General features: G+C 45.9%; 1 protein-coding gene across 2 annotated transcripts in view; it reads right to left on the reverse strand.

Moving 5' to 3' along the window:
• EPRS1 (glutamyl-prolyl-tRNA synthetase 1) overlaps positions 1-15651 on the reverse strand; it is a 483086-nt gene that overhangs the window by 152667 nt on the left and 314768 nt on the right. For both annotated transcript variants that reach the window (XM_085612943.1, XM_085612942.1), the window contains 2 exons: positions 13627-13836; positions 3377-3449 (listed from right to left, as the gene is read on the reverse strand). In XM_085612943.1, coding sequence (XP_085469069.1) covers positions 3377-3449; positions 13627-13836 — 283 coding nt within the window. The remainder of the gene's footprint in view (positions 1-3376; positions 3450-13626; positions 13837-15651) is intronic.

The following is a 15651-nucleotide window of genomic DNA, read 5'->3' on the forward strand; positions in this document are numbered from 1 at the left end:
GTCGTCCCAGAAAACAGTGTGAAAGAACACTGAGGAACTTGTACCCGCAACTGCACGTGGGACAGCAGAGGCAATAGGTTGCCCCTCACCCAGAAAGCGCCAGCATGGAGAAGAAACCATATCCCAGATATGGCGAGTTTTGTAGATGCAGATGGCAGCCAAGCTGTGAGAGACGGCAGCCGGTAAGACAGAGGCCTCGCATACCAGCCAAAAGAGCACAATTGCGAAAAGTAGCTCTGCGGAAACCGGCACCAGCAAGACAGAAGCGACATAAGTGACCAATTTAAGGTGCAAGATGCTGGTAGCACGGAAGGTAGGAGACACGCCATGACCAGGTGATGGTGCCATAGTATGTGAAGGCAGAGTACAAGCAGTGGGGCTTTACCAACCAGAGCGAAGACAGAAAGGAACCAAAGCAGGTTGTGTGGATTCTGGAGCCATACGAAGGACACAAGGACTGCGTGTAGGGTAGCAGAGCAGCCCAGAGGCACCAAACTGCAAGAGGGCAGCAGCCTAAAAAGGGCACCAGGGAGCCGAGCGCTTTAGGAAATGGCAGAAGAAGCAGACCGGGGCAGGACCCACGGACATTGTATGAAGGAGAGAGCCTGCACGAACCCGTTGGGAAAGAGCACCGAGGTGAGCTAGAGAAGGAGGGAAAACATTGAAACAACGAAAATGGGACCCAACAAGAGTCCCCCGCAAGTCCGAGTGGGAGAAAAACGAGGCACACCCCTGGCAAAAGTGAGGCCAGAGGTAAAGGTCCCCGAATCGAAGGAGGAAAAGACACCCCTCGCGAAGGAAGAAAAGACACCCCTCGGAGAGTGTACAGCATGAACTCCAAGCAAAGCTTGGAAATCCCCATACGGAAAAAGCAGGAATTAAGGACACTGCTATAGGATAAGCGGCCACCAAAAGGAGGGATTAAGGACACAGCTATAGGATAAGCAGCCCCATGTAAGACAGGCAACCTGTTGCTAACCCAGTAGCTTGGAGGACCAGAAGGTGCAGGTGCACCAAAAAGGAACAACAAGAAGCAGGCCGCATAGCGATAATAAGAAACAGGCCGCATAGCGGCAAACAGGGTTCCATTTGCAAAAGAACCGCCACAACCAGGTGGTGCACCCAACGTGGGAGATAGCCAGTACACAGCACGAGACCCACACCGGATCCCGATGCCATACAGAGAGACCAACTCAACCTGCAAAAAGGCAAGTTATACGAGGAATTCCGTAGGAAGAGGCAAGGGACTTCGAGCAGGACCTCTGCTCGGGGACTCCATAGGAGCGTACCAAGACAACGGTAAAAACCATAAAAGAGGGACCACAATTACTATACAGAGAAATTTAGCTATACAGGCGATGACAAGGTTCATTTGGTCGCGAGATAAAGTGCAGTGCATTCGCTATTCCTAGCTGGTACTGGGCGTGTTAACGCGCCCTTTAGTCTGTATTGTTCTTGTTGTTAGTTCTTGCTCAATAATTTTTTTGTTCAAGAAAAGTGCTGATGCTCTATCCTTTGAGGGGGGCCAGTCCTGGATTATAAATTAGTCTGTTGCATTACTAGGGCTTCTTCCTTGTGTGGCTTACTTATATGCCTTTTCCAATATTAAGTGTTTTTTGTTCAGCCAACTTAAAGAATTTTAATAATCTGCAGTTCAGCTGCGTATCTGCCGGATTGAAGCAACCCAACACCGCATGTCTCCTGGTGCGGATACCTAACTGCTTAAGGGGAGCTTTTAACAGTAGTATCCGTTCTTGATGTAGATCTTTACAGGTGCAGATTAGGTGTAGGAGGTCTCCTTGCTTGGAGTTGCACAGCCTACACGTGCTTTCGGTTGTGGCCCTCAGCCATGGTGGAAGATGCTGGATGCACGGGATGATGCCCAGGCTGCGCTTTAAGAATTTAATTTTTAGCTCTTTGGAGTAGCCCTGATTAAAGTACTTTTGTGGTGCAAGTAATTTGTAAGAGTTCAAGGTCATCCAGGCATGGGATCTGTCTGCAAAGGTTGCCTTGTCCTCTACCACCGCAATTTGTCCCACAAGGCGGGGATGTCACAATAGCAGGTAGACAAAACTGATGGAATGGCAGGCTAAGCTGTCTGATGAAAGGACTTTCTCACCAACAGCCTCTAGCTTCCTTCATTCCCTGTCTGGCCTTGCCTTTAGGACAGTGCGAGGTCCAGCTTATTAGAGAATGCAGCCTGCAACCACCAGGCTTTCTGGAGAGGGATGCACAGACAAGGGGCGAATCTCTGGGTGCTGATCTGCATCTTCTGGCTATTAGGAAATTCACTGCCGTGGTGGAAGTAGGCTCTTAGCACTTAACGGGGTTCAACAGTGCCTCACGGAAGGGCAAAAAAGGCTTTGTGAACATTGCTGTTGATTGCAGCACATCTGTTAGAATATTAGTCTTGGCCTCTACATTTGGGAAGGCAAATTCCAGGACCCTTGCTGCCTTTTTGGCCCAGCATAAAAGGAAGCCACCTTTAGGGGAGATGACCTTGCTGGAGACTCAATTTCAGTCTTAGGGGATGTGTTGAGACCACTCGCATTCCGCAGGGCGAGGTAGTCTGCTGTACCAGAAAAGAAGCGTGGCAATAAATTGACTTACTCACTGCTGTCATCAGGTTATGGAAAATCCTTTCCGACATCTGAATGGGGTTGGCATCCATGCTGAAAAGATCTTCCATTGTATGTTGATATGACAGCGAGACGTCTCCTGCTGTACTTGCTGTGCATAACTTGTCACCTTCACTAACCTCTGGTCCTCTCTCCAAGTATGAGCAAAACAGCTATGAAGGTACCTTTGGAGGGGCTGCCAGCAAGAGTCTAAGTTGTGGAGTGGGTTCAGTCTGTGATGGAGGAGTTCCATGAGAACCAGCAGGGTAAAATTGGTCCCACAACCTCAAGTTGTGATTTGAGCCCAAGGACCACAAACAGACCATGTACTGGTCCTAACTGAATATTTGTCCATTTCAGATTCAACAACGAAATTACTGTCAAATTGCTGAACAAAAAGTTGCTAAACAAAAGGAGATCGGATCCACATCAAAGGGCCCAGAACAAAAAAACCAGGGTTTGGTCTATATGGTTCCAGTGACGTCACCATGGCATTACGTCAGGCACTGAAATTGAGCCAGCGCCTTCCACCGGAGGGGAAGAGCTATGGAAGTTTCTAGGTCCAGCTTAACACCTGGGTACATTAAGCAAGTGCAAAATTTGCAAGTAGAAGAATCTATCAGAAAGAATGAAATGGATAGGAGTTTGGAATGCCCATTAGAACCTAGCTTAACGAAAAAATGTGCCAACAGAACAAGATGAAGAATTTAAATGCAGTTGTGAAAATCAGTTACAAATGAGCAAGAAGGATTGGTTACCGGTTTCACTTGTAGGTCTCACAGCTATTGGTTCAGCCAGCTCGGTTTTTCCAGACCTCGTGACCCAAGCAACCTACAATGGGAAACAACATTTCATGTGGTCGGTTTAAAGAATTTAATATTTAGAACCTTTTTATCTACAACAACACATATCTAGTAATCACTCTAAATGACAGCTTCATTGTCCAGCATATAAGACGAAAAACACACTCATCTTTGGTACATCAGGTGATCGCTCTGTTAGGAAACCTATTCTTGGGATTCTGTAGCACCCAATATTAACACAGCAGCACCCTGCATGAGTCGTGTTGCTACCAGGGTCACAATGCTATATTACATATGAATTTAACAGTTACTCTGTTGGGACACCAACTGCTTGTTCAGGTAGCGAGAACAAGTAGTCAGGATTTACCCTAAAAGATGCAAGGGCCCTGAAACTCAAACACAGAACAACAAAGCACACAACACCCAATAACCTCAAAGTCCATCAACAAAGAAAAGTATATTTATTCATAGATAGATGAACAGTGCAGTTAAAGTTATGATTAGTAAATCAGAAGGTGTAAACAACTTCTGGACCTGAAATTTCTTTATGGCTCCTACGTGGCAAGCACTAGATTGCAAGTAACACTAGACCTATGACCTAGGTTAGCCATTGGGGCTGCACTTTGATCGACCCAGAGTTCTTCAGAAGGTGGCAGGTTTATGCCTCTTGCAGACTCCTTTTCCTACAAAGAATCCATGTATGTGCAAGGAAAATAAAAGCAAGTGACTATGGCTCAAGTCTGTTCCTGCCAAAACTAAGTGGGCGGAAAGCTCAGCCGTTGAGATTCTAGAGCTGAAAAAGTATAACAAAAATTCCTAACCCAAAAAACACACTACCCAAAAAACAAAAACCTCATCCCCATGAAGTCACTGGTGTAGTTCCATGCTCTCTATCGGTTCAGCACAGTCCTAGTCACTATAGTCTAGGGACCAGTTAAAAATTCAACTAGTTCCAATTATTTTCACAAATTAGCACATAGTATTTGGCAAGCTCCAACTTTGAAAACCTTGGGGGTCCCTAAAAATATAAGGAGAAATATTTCAGCATCTGCCAGTAATGTCAAGATTTTCGGTGGTAGGGGCAAATGTGGGACCAGAAGAGGCATCCGCCATGGTAAACGGCTTCCTATTAAGAACTGGACTTGGGGCTTGGTTCCTCAGATTGTTCAAAAGTCAAAATTTCTGGAACCAAACAGACTATAAAGAACGTTTAAACAATTCTGGAACCAAGATTAACTCTTCAAAACAGAACTAGACCTCATGCTGGAGGCATGAAGACAAACTACCTTTAGGTGGTTCTGGGATAGGTAAGAGGCAGATGCTGGTTGCCTACGGTCCAGGTCTTAGGTAAGGACAGCAGAAGATCCCTAAATTTTTCAAGATAAGTAACTGCTCCTTCATGACCAAGATGTTGCAGTTCTCTGGTTCTTCCTTCTCTTGGACATCTGGGTTGACTTTGGAGTGCTCATGGATCCTGGGTGACTTTAGAGTGCTCGTCTCAGTCCTATCTACTGAATTAAGACTTGGGGAGGGTGGGTGGCAGGTATCGGGCAGTATTTAGTCCCGCTCTGGTTGCCAGTGTGAGATATTAGCTCAGTACCTAGTGGGTAAAAAGTCAATTACATCAGCAATTTTCACCTCTGCATTAAGCAGGACACTCTTAATGCCTCTGTCACAGTGGAAAAAGTCCTTGATTCATTAGCTACCCAATGCTGCCATGGTCTATTTGAAACAACGCTGTCTCACTAGTCAACCCTAGCTCTTTTCTATCATCGCCCTGGACATCAAGAACTCTTACAAATCTGAACAGCAAACACAGCATCAAATATTCTCAGCATCCTGTAATATTTGAGCAAACATACAGTGGAAATTATCTGGCATGTAATGCAGTACAATTACACAAAGCAGCATACATGCAGATAATATTTGTTGGTCTGACACAGAACATTTGAACATTTGATTGCCTATTCTGAGACACAGGACCACAAATCACAATTGCATGACCTGGCACAATATTTGAAAGTGGTGTTGCAACTGAAGGAGTAGGAGCACAGCATTCCTAAAGGAATATGCACAATACCTTGCTAAGTAGGGTTCTGGCAGGCTCTAGAGTTCGTGGATGTTCTGAATCTAAATGTTGGGAATATTCAAATTAGCTCCTTTTCAGAGTTGCCTGTAGTATGTAAAGCAGATACATGTAGACATGTATGTTGTAAAAACACTATTCAACAGCTTTATCCTTCTAAGTGCTCTTTGGGGCTCAGCAAAACCCTTGAAATCCTCCCTCATCGCCGTCATCACCCACCATCTGCCAATCCAGGAGAAGCCTAGGTTAGTGCACTATGTTCACTTGTTCTGTTCAATATGTGGAAAGTATTGAAACATAATCCACAGCTGCTTTTGGTTTCCAGATTATCTGTTTGACACTGAGCTGAGAGTGGGCATTCAATTTTTTGCATCCGTTTGTTTTTTAATGTATACATTATTAAAACACTGTATAGAATACTGCACCATTAAAATAATGAAGTACATTCAAACAAGGCTTTAGGAAATATTTCATTCATACCTGAGCCTCAATGTGTAATCATTTTTTCATCTTTACATTTTAAACTCCATTTCCTCTGTTGCTTAGTGTTTGCAACGCACATTCTAAGCTTAGCATGTCAGAAGCCAGAATTGTATGCTATTCGAGAAGGACTATTTCCTGGTTTAGAAACTGTTCAAAATCCAGACCTTGCCAAGGATTATATTTCAGCAATTTCTTTCTGAACAGCAAATGTTTTTTGGTTGACCGTTTCAGAGACAGGTGCTATCTCTTTGGTGATTGTTGGCACGCCAACACACACACACACTCTTTCACAGACAGACCTCGAGCAGCAGGCCTGGTACTCTGGAAGCAATGAAAAGGATGCTCCAGCTCGAGGGTGGGGTATCTGGGCACGATAAACACGAAGTCTAATTTCAAGTTATGCACTGCCTTGCTTTCTCCCACCACATGAGGCATGTTATGTTATGTTAATTGAATTTATAAAAGCGCACGATTACCCTAGGGTGTCCTGGCGCTGAGTTCAGTTTAAGCGATGGTCAGAGGGGATTCAATGAGTAAAGAGCCAGGTTTTCAGACCTTTTCTAAAAGAGAGAAGGTCTCCAGCATTTTTCAGAAAAAACGGAAGCTCGTTCCAAGCTTTGGACGCGCAGGTAATAAAGCTCCTGCCTCCCCAGCTGGATTTCCTCACAATGGGGATCTGAGCATTTTTTGCTCCTTTAGACCTCAGGGTCCTGGTTGGGGAATACCATTTACATTTTTGCCTCAAATGGTCAGGGCCGGTACCGTTGAGAGCCTTAAAAATGCTACGCATAAGGCCTTAAAACGAACCCTTTGCTTCACCGGGAGCCAATGTAGCCGGGTTAACTTTTTTTTACCTTAACACATTTCGGTATGCCTGTCAAAAGCCTGGCGACTGCATTCTGGGCTAACTGAAGCCCATTAAGATGTTGATTTTGGGCATTCAGATAAATGCCGTTACAGTAATCTAAGCGTGACATAACAAGGACTGTGACTACTGTCCTAAAATCCGTTTGGGAAAGAAAGGGTTTAATCTGCCTCAAAATTCGCAGGATCAAAAAGCAGGAGGAAACTACTGAGCTTATGTGATCACAGAACGTCAGTCTATTGTCCACGGTGTCCCCTAAGTTTTTTACTTTCAGAGTTGGAATGGGCTGATTTCCCAACTCTGAGGGCCACCAATCCGGGGTCCAAATATGAGGGTTATTACCAAATACAATCTCCTCAGTCTTGTTTGAGTTCAGCTTTAAACAATTTAACGCCATCCAGCCTACTATGGCCTGCATACAATCATGGAAGCGAGATCCAACCTCCTTTTCATGCCCGTTTTTGATGGATAAGACGATCTGTGTATCGTCTGCATATGAGGTTAACTGAAAACAAAAAGACCTAATCAGTGCAGCTAACGGTATCACATAAATATTAAAAAGGGTGGAGCTGAGCGAGGACCCTTGTGGGTCCTCCACACGGGAGGCTAAACGGCCTCGATTTGTGGTTATCCAGGTCAACAGTTTGAGTTCTATCGGCTAGGAAGGATTGAAGGAGTTTCCAAGCAACCCCACAAACCCCAACTCCAGACAACCGATTCATCAACACCCTATGATGGACCGTGTCGAATGCTGCAGACAAATCCAACATTATCAAAACAGCCTTCCCACCACAATCCAGAGACTCCCTTATCTCGTCACATGATTTAATTAGAGCAAATTCCGTACTGTGATTTGCCCTAAAGCCATATTGAGTCTTGTCAAACATTGTTATTACAAGTCAACTAGGGAATCCAAGAGTTGGCATCAAAGAGAATCAGGGGCATAGGCACACATGCTTCCTGCGAATGAGCACATACAAAATAGGAGAAAAACAAAGTGTGATTGGGATTTCTGCACGGAGCACAACCTCTAGGGGGAAAGAACACTGACCTGTGTCACTGATGACAACTGCCAGCAGAGGAAATCAGGAAAGATCATGGCACAAAGAAGCGAGGACAGTACTAGTTCCTGGCTATGGCCCAAAGAAGCTAGAGAGCTACTACTACTTGGTGAAGGACAGCCTACCGACTGTGTAACCACTATTCCAGACTCGCAACTCTCCATCTTCCAAACACTGTGCAGTGGTAGCTGTGCATCATGAGGGGTGGAAGTGGGCTGCTTCAGCGAGATGGAGGGGCGACAGACTCAGTAGCACATGCCAGCAGGACTCTTAAGGAAACCAACCAAAGATAATCTACAAACCAAGAAAACAAGTGAAGTCATCCACTGGGCTGCAATCACGGTTGTGTTTACATCTATGGCAATCACACATAAGATGCAGCAGACCACAGGCCACTGGTAAGAACGGTTTTATTCTTCCTTCTATATATTCCATGTCTGGTTGGACAGATTTCTTTGTGCCAGTCAATAATGTCCTCTTGTCCAACACTCAGACTACATCAACCGCACTATATCAGACTACAGCCCCCTATTGATACGTCTGTGGCTTGAGGAGGGGAGGCCAGTGATTTGAAATTGAATTGAAAAGGCATTTCTAGAGCGCATGGCTACCCAAAAGCATCCCAGCGCTACAGCAACACTTCGAGCAGGTAGAGAACTTAAGGGAACAAAAAGGTCTTTAAAAGCTTGCGAAAATTAAGATAGTTCGATTCACAACGGATCGACAGTGGCAAGTTGTTCCACAGTTTCGCAGCATTGTACCCAAAACGGCGTCCTGCGCTGCGTGTTCTCTTTAGAATCGTAACTATAGCTAGCTGCTTTTTGTCAGATCTAAGCGACCTGGCCGGGCGATAGGGCTGAATAAGAGATCGGATGAAAAGGGGACCTTTGTTAGAAAGGGCTTTATGAGTGATACACAATGCCTTAAAATGAACTCTTTGGGAGATCGGCAGCCAATGAAGTGCTGAAAGCGACGGTTTAGCTGAGATGCGCTTAAAAGAGTTAGTAAGTAACCGTGCTGCACAGTTCTGAATGACCTGGAGCCTTTTAATAGCTGACAGAGGAGCTCCTAGATAAAGGGCATTGGCATAGTCCAGGCGCGAAAGAATAAGTGCCTGGACCAATACTCTTCTTACAGTTAGTGGGAGCAGAGGGAGGATCTTTCTAAGCATTCTAATTACTCCATAGCAGCCACCTTGCTAGCCTGCTTCTTAAAGTCCAGGTTATGGTCTACCCACACACTTCCAGACTCCTAATTTCCGTTTTGGGAGTGGGCGGGAGACCGAGAAAATTAGGCCAGGAATAGGCTATTGTACAAGGGGCGTGGTTTTCTAAACACATAAGTTCCATCTTGTCCCCGTTGAGCTTGAAATAGGAATTATCCAACCATCTGGAGACTTTTTGCAGGCATAAATCCAGATTAGGAGCTGAATTGTCCTCTTGACTAAGTGAAACCACTAACTGGGTGTCATCCGCATACGTGACAATCTGGATGCTATAAGGAATTACTAATTCCGCCAAGGAGCTCATATACACATTAAAAAGAGTGGAGCTCAGGGACGAGCCCTGAGGAACCCCACATCCAAGGGGCATTGTCTCAGAAGCAAAATTTTCTTCGAAGACTACAAAAGAGCGGTCCTCAAGGAAAGATTGCAGCCATTTCAGTGCCAGACCAGTAATTCCAACCTCCCTAAGCCTTTGAATCAGAAGCTGGTGGTTGACCAGATCAAAGGCTGTGCTGAGATCAAGCATGATTGATGCAGCGCAGCCCCCGCTATCTATGATTTTCCTTAGACTTTCTACCACTACCAAAAGAGCGGTCTCAGTACTCTGTTGAGCTCTGAATCCGGTTTGAGTGGGGTGAAAACAGTTATTATTTTCTAGAAATGTAGAGATCGTGGTATTAACATATTTCTCTGCCAGTTTCCCTATACCAGGAAGCAACGAAATAGGGAGATAAGTGGATAGTATCTCTGGGTCAAGATGGGCTTTCTTTAACAGAGCTCTGACCATAGCCTGTTTCCATAAGGGAGGTACTATACCCTTTTCTAAGGAAGCATTAATTACTTTAAGAATCACCGGGGCTAAAGTCTGAGAGACTCGATTTAAAATAATAGGAGGGGCAACATCCGAAGGAGCTCCAGATTTCAATTGACTAAGTCTTCTGGGGGATGACCAAATTCAAAAGGGGGATAAATTCTAGCTGATGAGCATCGGAGCATGTGGGGAGTCCCGTCTGTGAATAAGGTACTGCGGGGACCGATTTATAAATGGATTGTATTTGGTTGTTAAAAAATGTGGCAATTAAGTTACATCATAGGGGAATATCCTTAATAATAATAGGGGGGGGGGGGGGGAGGAATAAAAGGATTTGGCAATTTTAAAGACCCTAGTGGGTAGTAGGTAGGATCTAGTGGAAGACACTACCTACTGGGATGGCCATATTGGCATAGTTTGAGTGCAACCAGGGAACGGCATTGGACAGTTTTGTGGAGTGGGAGGCCTTTAAGGTGTTGGTGCAGGGGTATTGTCTGGATGCCTCGGTGGGTGTCAGGAGAGACCTTGAATTGGACTTGACTAGCTTGGAAGATACTTAAACAAATGAGAGAGGGGGTGCACGAATGAGATAGTCCAAGAAGCCAAATCGTTGTAACTAAATGTCCTCTTTAATTCAAAATAGATTTGGGTTGGTAAAAAGATGGTCAGCCAACGCGTTTCATTCCTTCAAGGGGAACTTCATCAGGGCGTAAATCAATGTATTTGTTCTTGAAAATAAAGCAAGTCTTGAAAGGTTGGCGAAGTGTAGTATATTTCACATGTACTTCAGATTTCGGCAGTCGCCTGAGAAGGGTTCCTAGTGTAACGGCGTGTTCCTCGAGCTTGGAAGATACTATTCGATAACTGGACAACCAGATTGATCTTGAATGGGACGGGGCCACGGCCGCCATAGACCAGAGTACAGTATAGTGTCCTTTTAGAGAAACTTCAGTGCCAAGGGTACAGGGAGTATACAGCCAGGGCCCATGGGTACAGGGAGTATATAGCCAGGGCCCATGAGAGTGAGGGTAAGGCAGGGCGGTTGCTGGCATGCTTGGTGTGGCTGATAACTCTGGGCTCTCCAATTACCCATGTGAGCTTTAATACTGCTTTCTAGGGCTATTATGGGACACTTTACGGGAAGCAGGATGGGGGTGCACAAGAAGCAATTGACACCTTCCTCCATCCCCTGCAACTGTGCGGACTCACTGAGGAGGAGGGGGAGGTGCTCAGGGACTCAATAACACCTCAGAAGATGAAGTGTGAAATACGCAATATTGCACAGGGAAAGACGCCAGCCCTGTATGGACTAACAGCGGAATTTTACTCTACCTTTGCTGGAGTGCTTGTGCAGAGGCTGGCTGCTGTTTACACCACGGCCCAGGAGAAGAGAGAATTCCCGGTCTCCACCAGGGATGTAATGGTGGTCCCCCTTCCTAAGAGGCAGATACCGTGGGCACCTGTCACGGCCAATAGACCTTTATCCGTGTTTAATATGGACTTTGAGGTCCTGAATAGGATTAGGTCAATGAGACTGCTCCCACATATGCACACACTGGTCCACTTGGACCAGTGTGGCTTTATACCACAACGTAATACCACCCTGAACCCGCGCCGGTCGAATATACTCCTGCATGATCTGAATCTGCCAGGTGAGGAGCAGATGGGGGTTGGTGTCTGTCGACCTGGAAAATAAATTTGACACGGTGAACTAGTCATATCCGTACATGGTCATGCTTAAAATGGGGTTGGGACTTGCCTGGATACGGTGGTAGTAACTCTACTGCCGATGTGTGAACAGGATGCAGCATCTCAGACTCATACCAGATTCATTGGGGTTTCCAGACAGGGGTGCCTGATGTCTCCACTCCTGTTTGCATCAAGCACTTGCCCGCACTGTGCAGGGAGAGAGGTCAAGGTAGTGGCATTGTCCTTGATAAAAATGAACACATTATATCCCTGTATGCCAACCACCTACTGGTATACGTTGCGAACATAGAGACTGATGTCCCCTACATGTTGCATCTGCTAAGAGTTTGGCCAGAGCTCAGGTCAGCATGACTCCCCTGAAACAAATTGGAAACTATATTTGGATGAGAATTTGGAAATATGCTGTGCGTCTGGTAAAGGAGTGGAAATTCGCTTCATCAATTTTGTCAATCCCCTGAAACAAGGATAGACTTGGGGGCATCCCTTGGGCTGGATACCCAGTGAGCCCCTACACTTTCAATTATCTGGGGATACACAATTGAAGATACCCGGAAGGGCACCTGGGGCCCGCGTTAACGCTCCTTACATGGGTGCGTAGCCTTCTGTCGGATGCTGAAGCTCCACATTATGGCACGGATCACACTTGTCAAGATGATTATGTTGCTCTGGGCGCTTTATTACTTCACTAATCTTCCAGTATGAATCCCAGCTGGGTGGTTTAGACATAGAACTTGTATGGGATGGAAAATGCAACAGAGTGGCCTCGGACATACGAAAGAGGCCTATTTTGGAGGGAGGCCTGGGGGGGGGCCAGATAATGAGACCTACTATCTTGCTTCCCAGCTGCAGTGGCTATAGAGTGGCCAGATGGCACGGATGGGATGGAAAATGCAACAGAGTGGCCTTGGACATACTAAAGAGGCCTATTTTGGAGGGGGGGCAGATTATGAGACCTACTATCTAGCTGCCCAGCTGCAGTGGATTGCGAGTGGCCGGATGGCACAGACTTTACAGAATTGGGGCGACTTGGGGAGGAACCCCACCAAGGTGCACAAGTAGGCCAACTCTTGTCCATGGTCCACCGCTGTTGGTGGCACTGTGTGCGGCGAGCAGGAGATTCCCCTCTGTATGCCCTGGCCCTCCACCTGGTGGGCTTGCCCCACAGGGACACCCCCCCCCCCTTCCTTTTCGGAAGCTCAAATGGTCGTTTGGACAGAGGAGGGGCTGCTTACAGTGGGTGGCTGCTATGAGGCTTCCACTCTGAAACCGTTGGCAACTCTGACTGAGGCCTATGGTTAATGCCTGGGCAGTTTCTCAATTATGAAGCACTTGTCTGGATGTTCATGGCACCCTGGGACAAAGGCGCAGATGAACCACAGACGTGTGTGGTTCTTCAGCTAATCATGTCCATGGGAGACGGGAGGCATTTAGTAATGTGGTTTTATGGCACTATTAGTATGATTGGCAGGAAACTGCTACATGTTCTGGGTGGGCAGGGGAGTTAGGGGCAAAACATGTCGGACCATGACTAGGTAAGAATGTTGGAATACCTGCAGGTGGTCTCCCATAACAGCAGCCTCAAATGTATACAATATAATTATCCCCATCAAACATACCTTACCCCTAAGAAGCGCAACTAAATGTTTAAATTGTTTGATTATAGTTTAAAGTATGTTCTGTGGGACATGGAATATTGTACCAAGTTTATCCAGAAACGATATATGGAGGGCTTGGCTCTTAGGGACATTGCATATCTAGCAGATTATAGAGACCTGCATACGACTGTATTTGGTGTATACAGCTGGGATTTCGGACCCTGCATGGGCATGGTGTAAGCCATTTCCTCAATGCTTACCACACTTGTGTACAGCTAAATATGTAAAGACATATTTAAGTCAATCTACTATTTTACAAACATATCACACTAACAGCTGTATAAAACCACTGCAGGGCTTCAGCCTTACCTCTGGAGCAAAATCAGCAATGTGACTCTTTTCTTTTTCCAGTGCAGCCTGCGACACAAACATTGGGAAATAGCAGTTTTCCACCCCAAGCTTTTTGATTTCTTCGTCAAAGAAATTCTTGATAGATTCCCAGATTGCAAAAGCCCACGGGCGCAAAATATAGCATCCACTGACGTCGTAATACTCAATTAATTCTGATTTTGTGATCACCTGCGAAAACAAGTGTTGCATAATGTATCATACACATGGCATTAAATATTCATATCGTGAATACACATGTAAATTCAAGACTTTGCTTGGTTGGCAACAAGATGTACCAGCGTGGGACTTGGGAACGAGAGGGAGATCGGAGATCGAGGGGCAGGGAAAATAAAGGCATGTTAAGATCAATAGGTGAAGGAAAGAAAAAACAGGTCAGGTCACCATCAGGATGAAAAGGATTATGTTACCCTGTAAGCAACTGTTTGTGGCATGTAGTGTTGGAGATTCACATGCTCTGAACACACCTGTCATCCAGCGTTGGGTTCAGAGCTGTGCAAGTTGTTTTACTTCGAATAAGTCTTTCAAGTGAAGAGGTAGAGTGACTCCTCCTCTCTGCGATATTGCCCATGGGCACAGACGAACAAGTTACTTACCTTCGGTAACGATATATCTGTAAGAGACATAGGTTAGTTATGGATTCCTCACCTTAGAATTACCCCCAGGCTGGATCCGGAGAATTATTTCCTCAGCAGTACCTCTGTGCGTCGATAGGTGGCATCGGTTAACTCTGCGTTCATTGTTGGCGTCTTGGTCGCCAGAATGAAGTTGCGGTATCTAATTACCATCGCGCGCTGACGTCAGTTCTTTACACGACATTCCACGCCAGAAGCGCAGAGCCATGCAAGACACTGACTACTGGTGCACAAAAACTAGGGCCCTGAAAGGGGAGTCCCTTACCTTAGAAATCAGTTGACAGAACGGGGAGGATGGGTGGGGCGGTGAGGAATATATAACTAACCTATGTCTCTTACAGATATATCATTACCGAAGGTAAGTAATTGTTCATCTGAAAGAGACAGTTATGGATTCCTCACCTTAGAATAGATACCCCAGCAATACCAACCCCAGTCGTGGGTCTGCGAACCAAGTTCACACCAGAAAGTCCTGGAGAACTGAACGACCAAAGAAGCCGTCCCTCTGAACTTGGCTGTCCAGGCAATAGTGTTTGAAAAACACGTACAGTAAAGCCTACGTAGCTACCTGGCAGCTGTCAAGAAGGGGGACTCCATGTACTAAAGCAGTAGAGGCTGCCGTCGCCCTGCTGGAATGGGTACGCAACCCAACTGGAGGTTCCTTTTTCGCTAAGGAGTAGCAGATTTTAATGCAAAGAACGACCCATCCGGAGATGGTTCGCTTTTGCATGGCCCAACCTTTCTTGGCACCCACATAACCTACAAAGAGCTGGTCATCCACCTGGAATTGTTTTGTGCGATCCAGATAGAAGGAAAGCGCAAGTTTTGGATCCAGGCGGTGCAGCCCTTTTCTTCTTCAGAAAGATGTGGAGGCAGAAAGAAGGTGGGCAAAGTAATGGTCTGTCCTATATGGAAAGAGGTAACTACTTTGGGAAGGAAAGAAGGCCTAGTGCGGAGGACAACCTTGTCCGAATGAACAGCCAGGAAAGGAGGCTGAGAAGAAAGGGCCTATAGCTCACTCAACCTGCGAGCAGAGGTGATGGCAACCAGAAAGGCAGTTTTGAGGGTCAAAAGTCTGAAAGGACAGTTATGTAGCAGCTCGAAAGGAGCACACATCAAATAAGTAAGAACGAGGTTCAAGTCCCACATGGGCATCACGAAAGGAGTAGGAGGAAACAAGTGACCAATGCCCTTAAGGAAGCGATTTACAATAAGGGACTTGAAAGGAGAAGGCTAGTCAGGCAGGCGAAGGAAGGACGAAATGGCTGAAAGATAGCCTTTGGTAGTGCCCAGAACAGAGCCCTGCTGGGCCAAATAAAGAATGAAGATGAGAACCTCTGAAAGGGGGTCA

Source organism: Triturus cristatus, chromosome 6 (genome assembly GCF_964204655.1).
Source record: "Triturus cristatus chromosome 6, aTriCri1.1, whole genome shotgun sequence".
Lineage (NCBI taxonomy): Eukaryota > Metazoa > Chordata > Amphibia > Caudata > Salamandridae > Triturus > Triturus cristatus.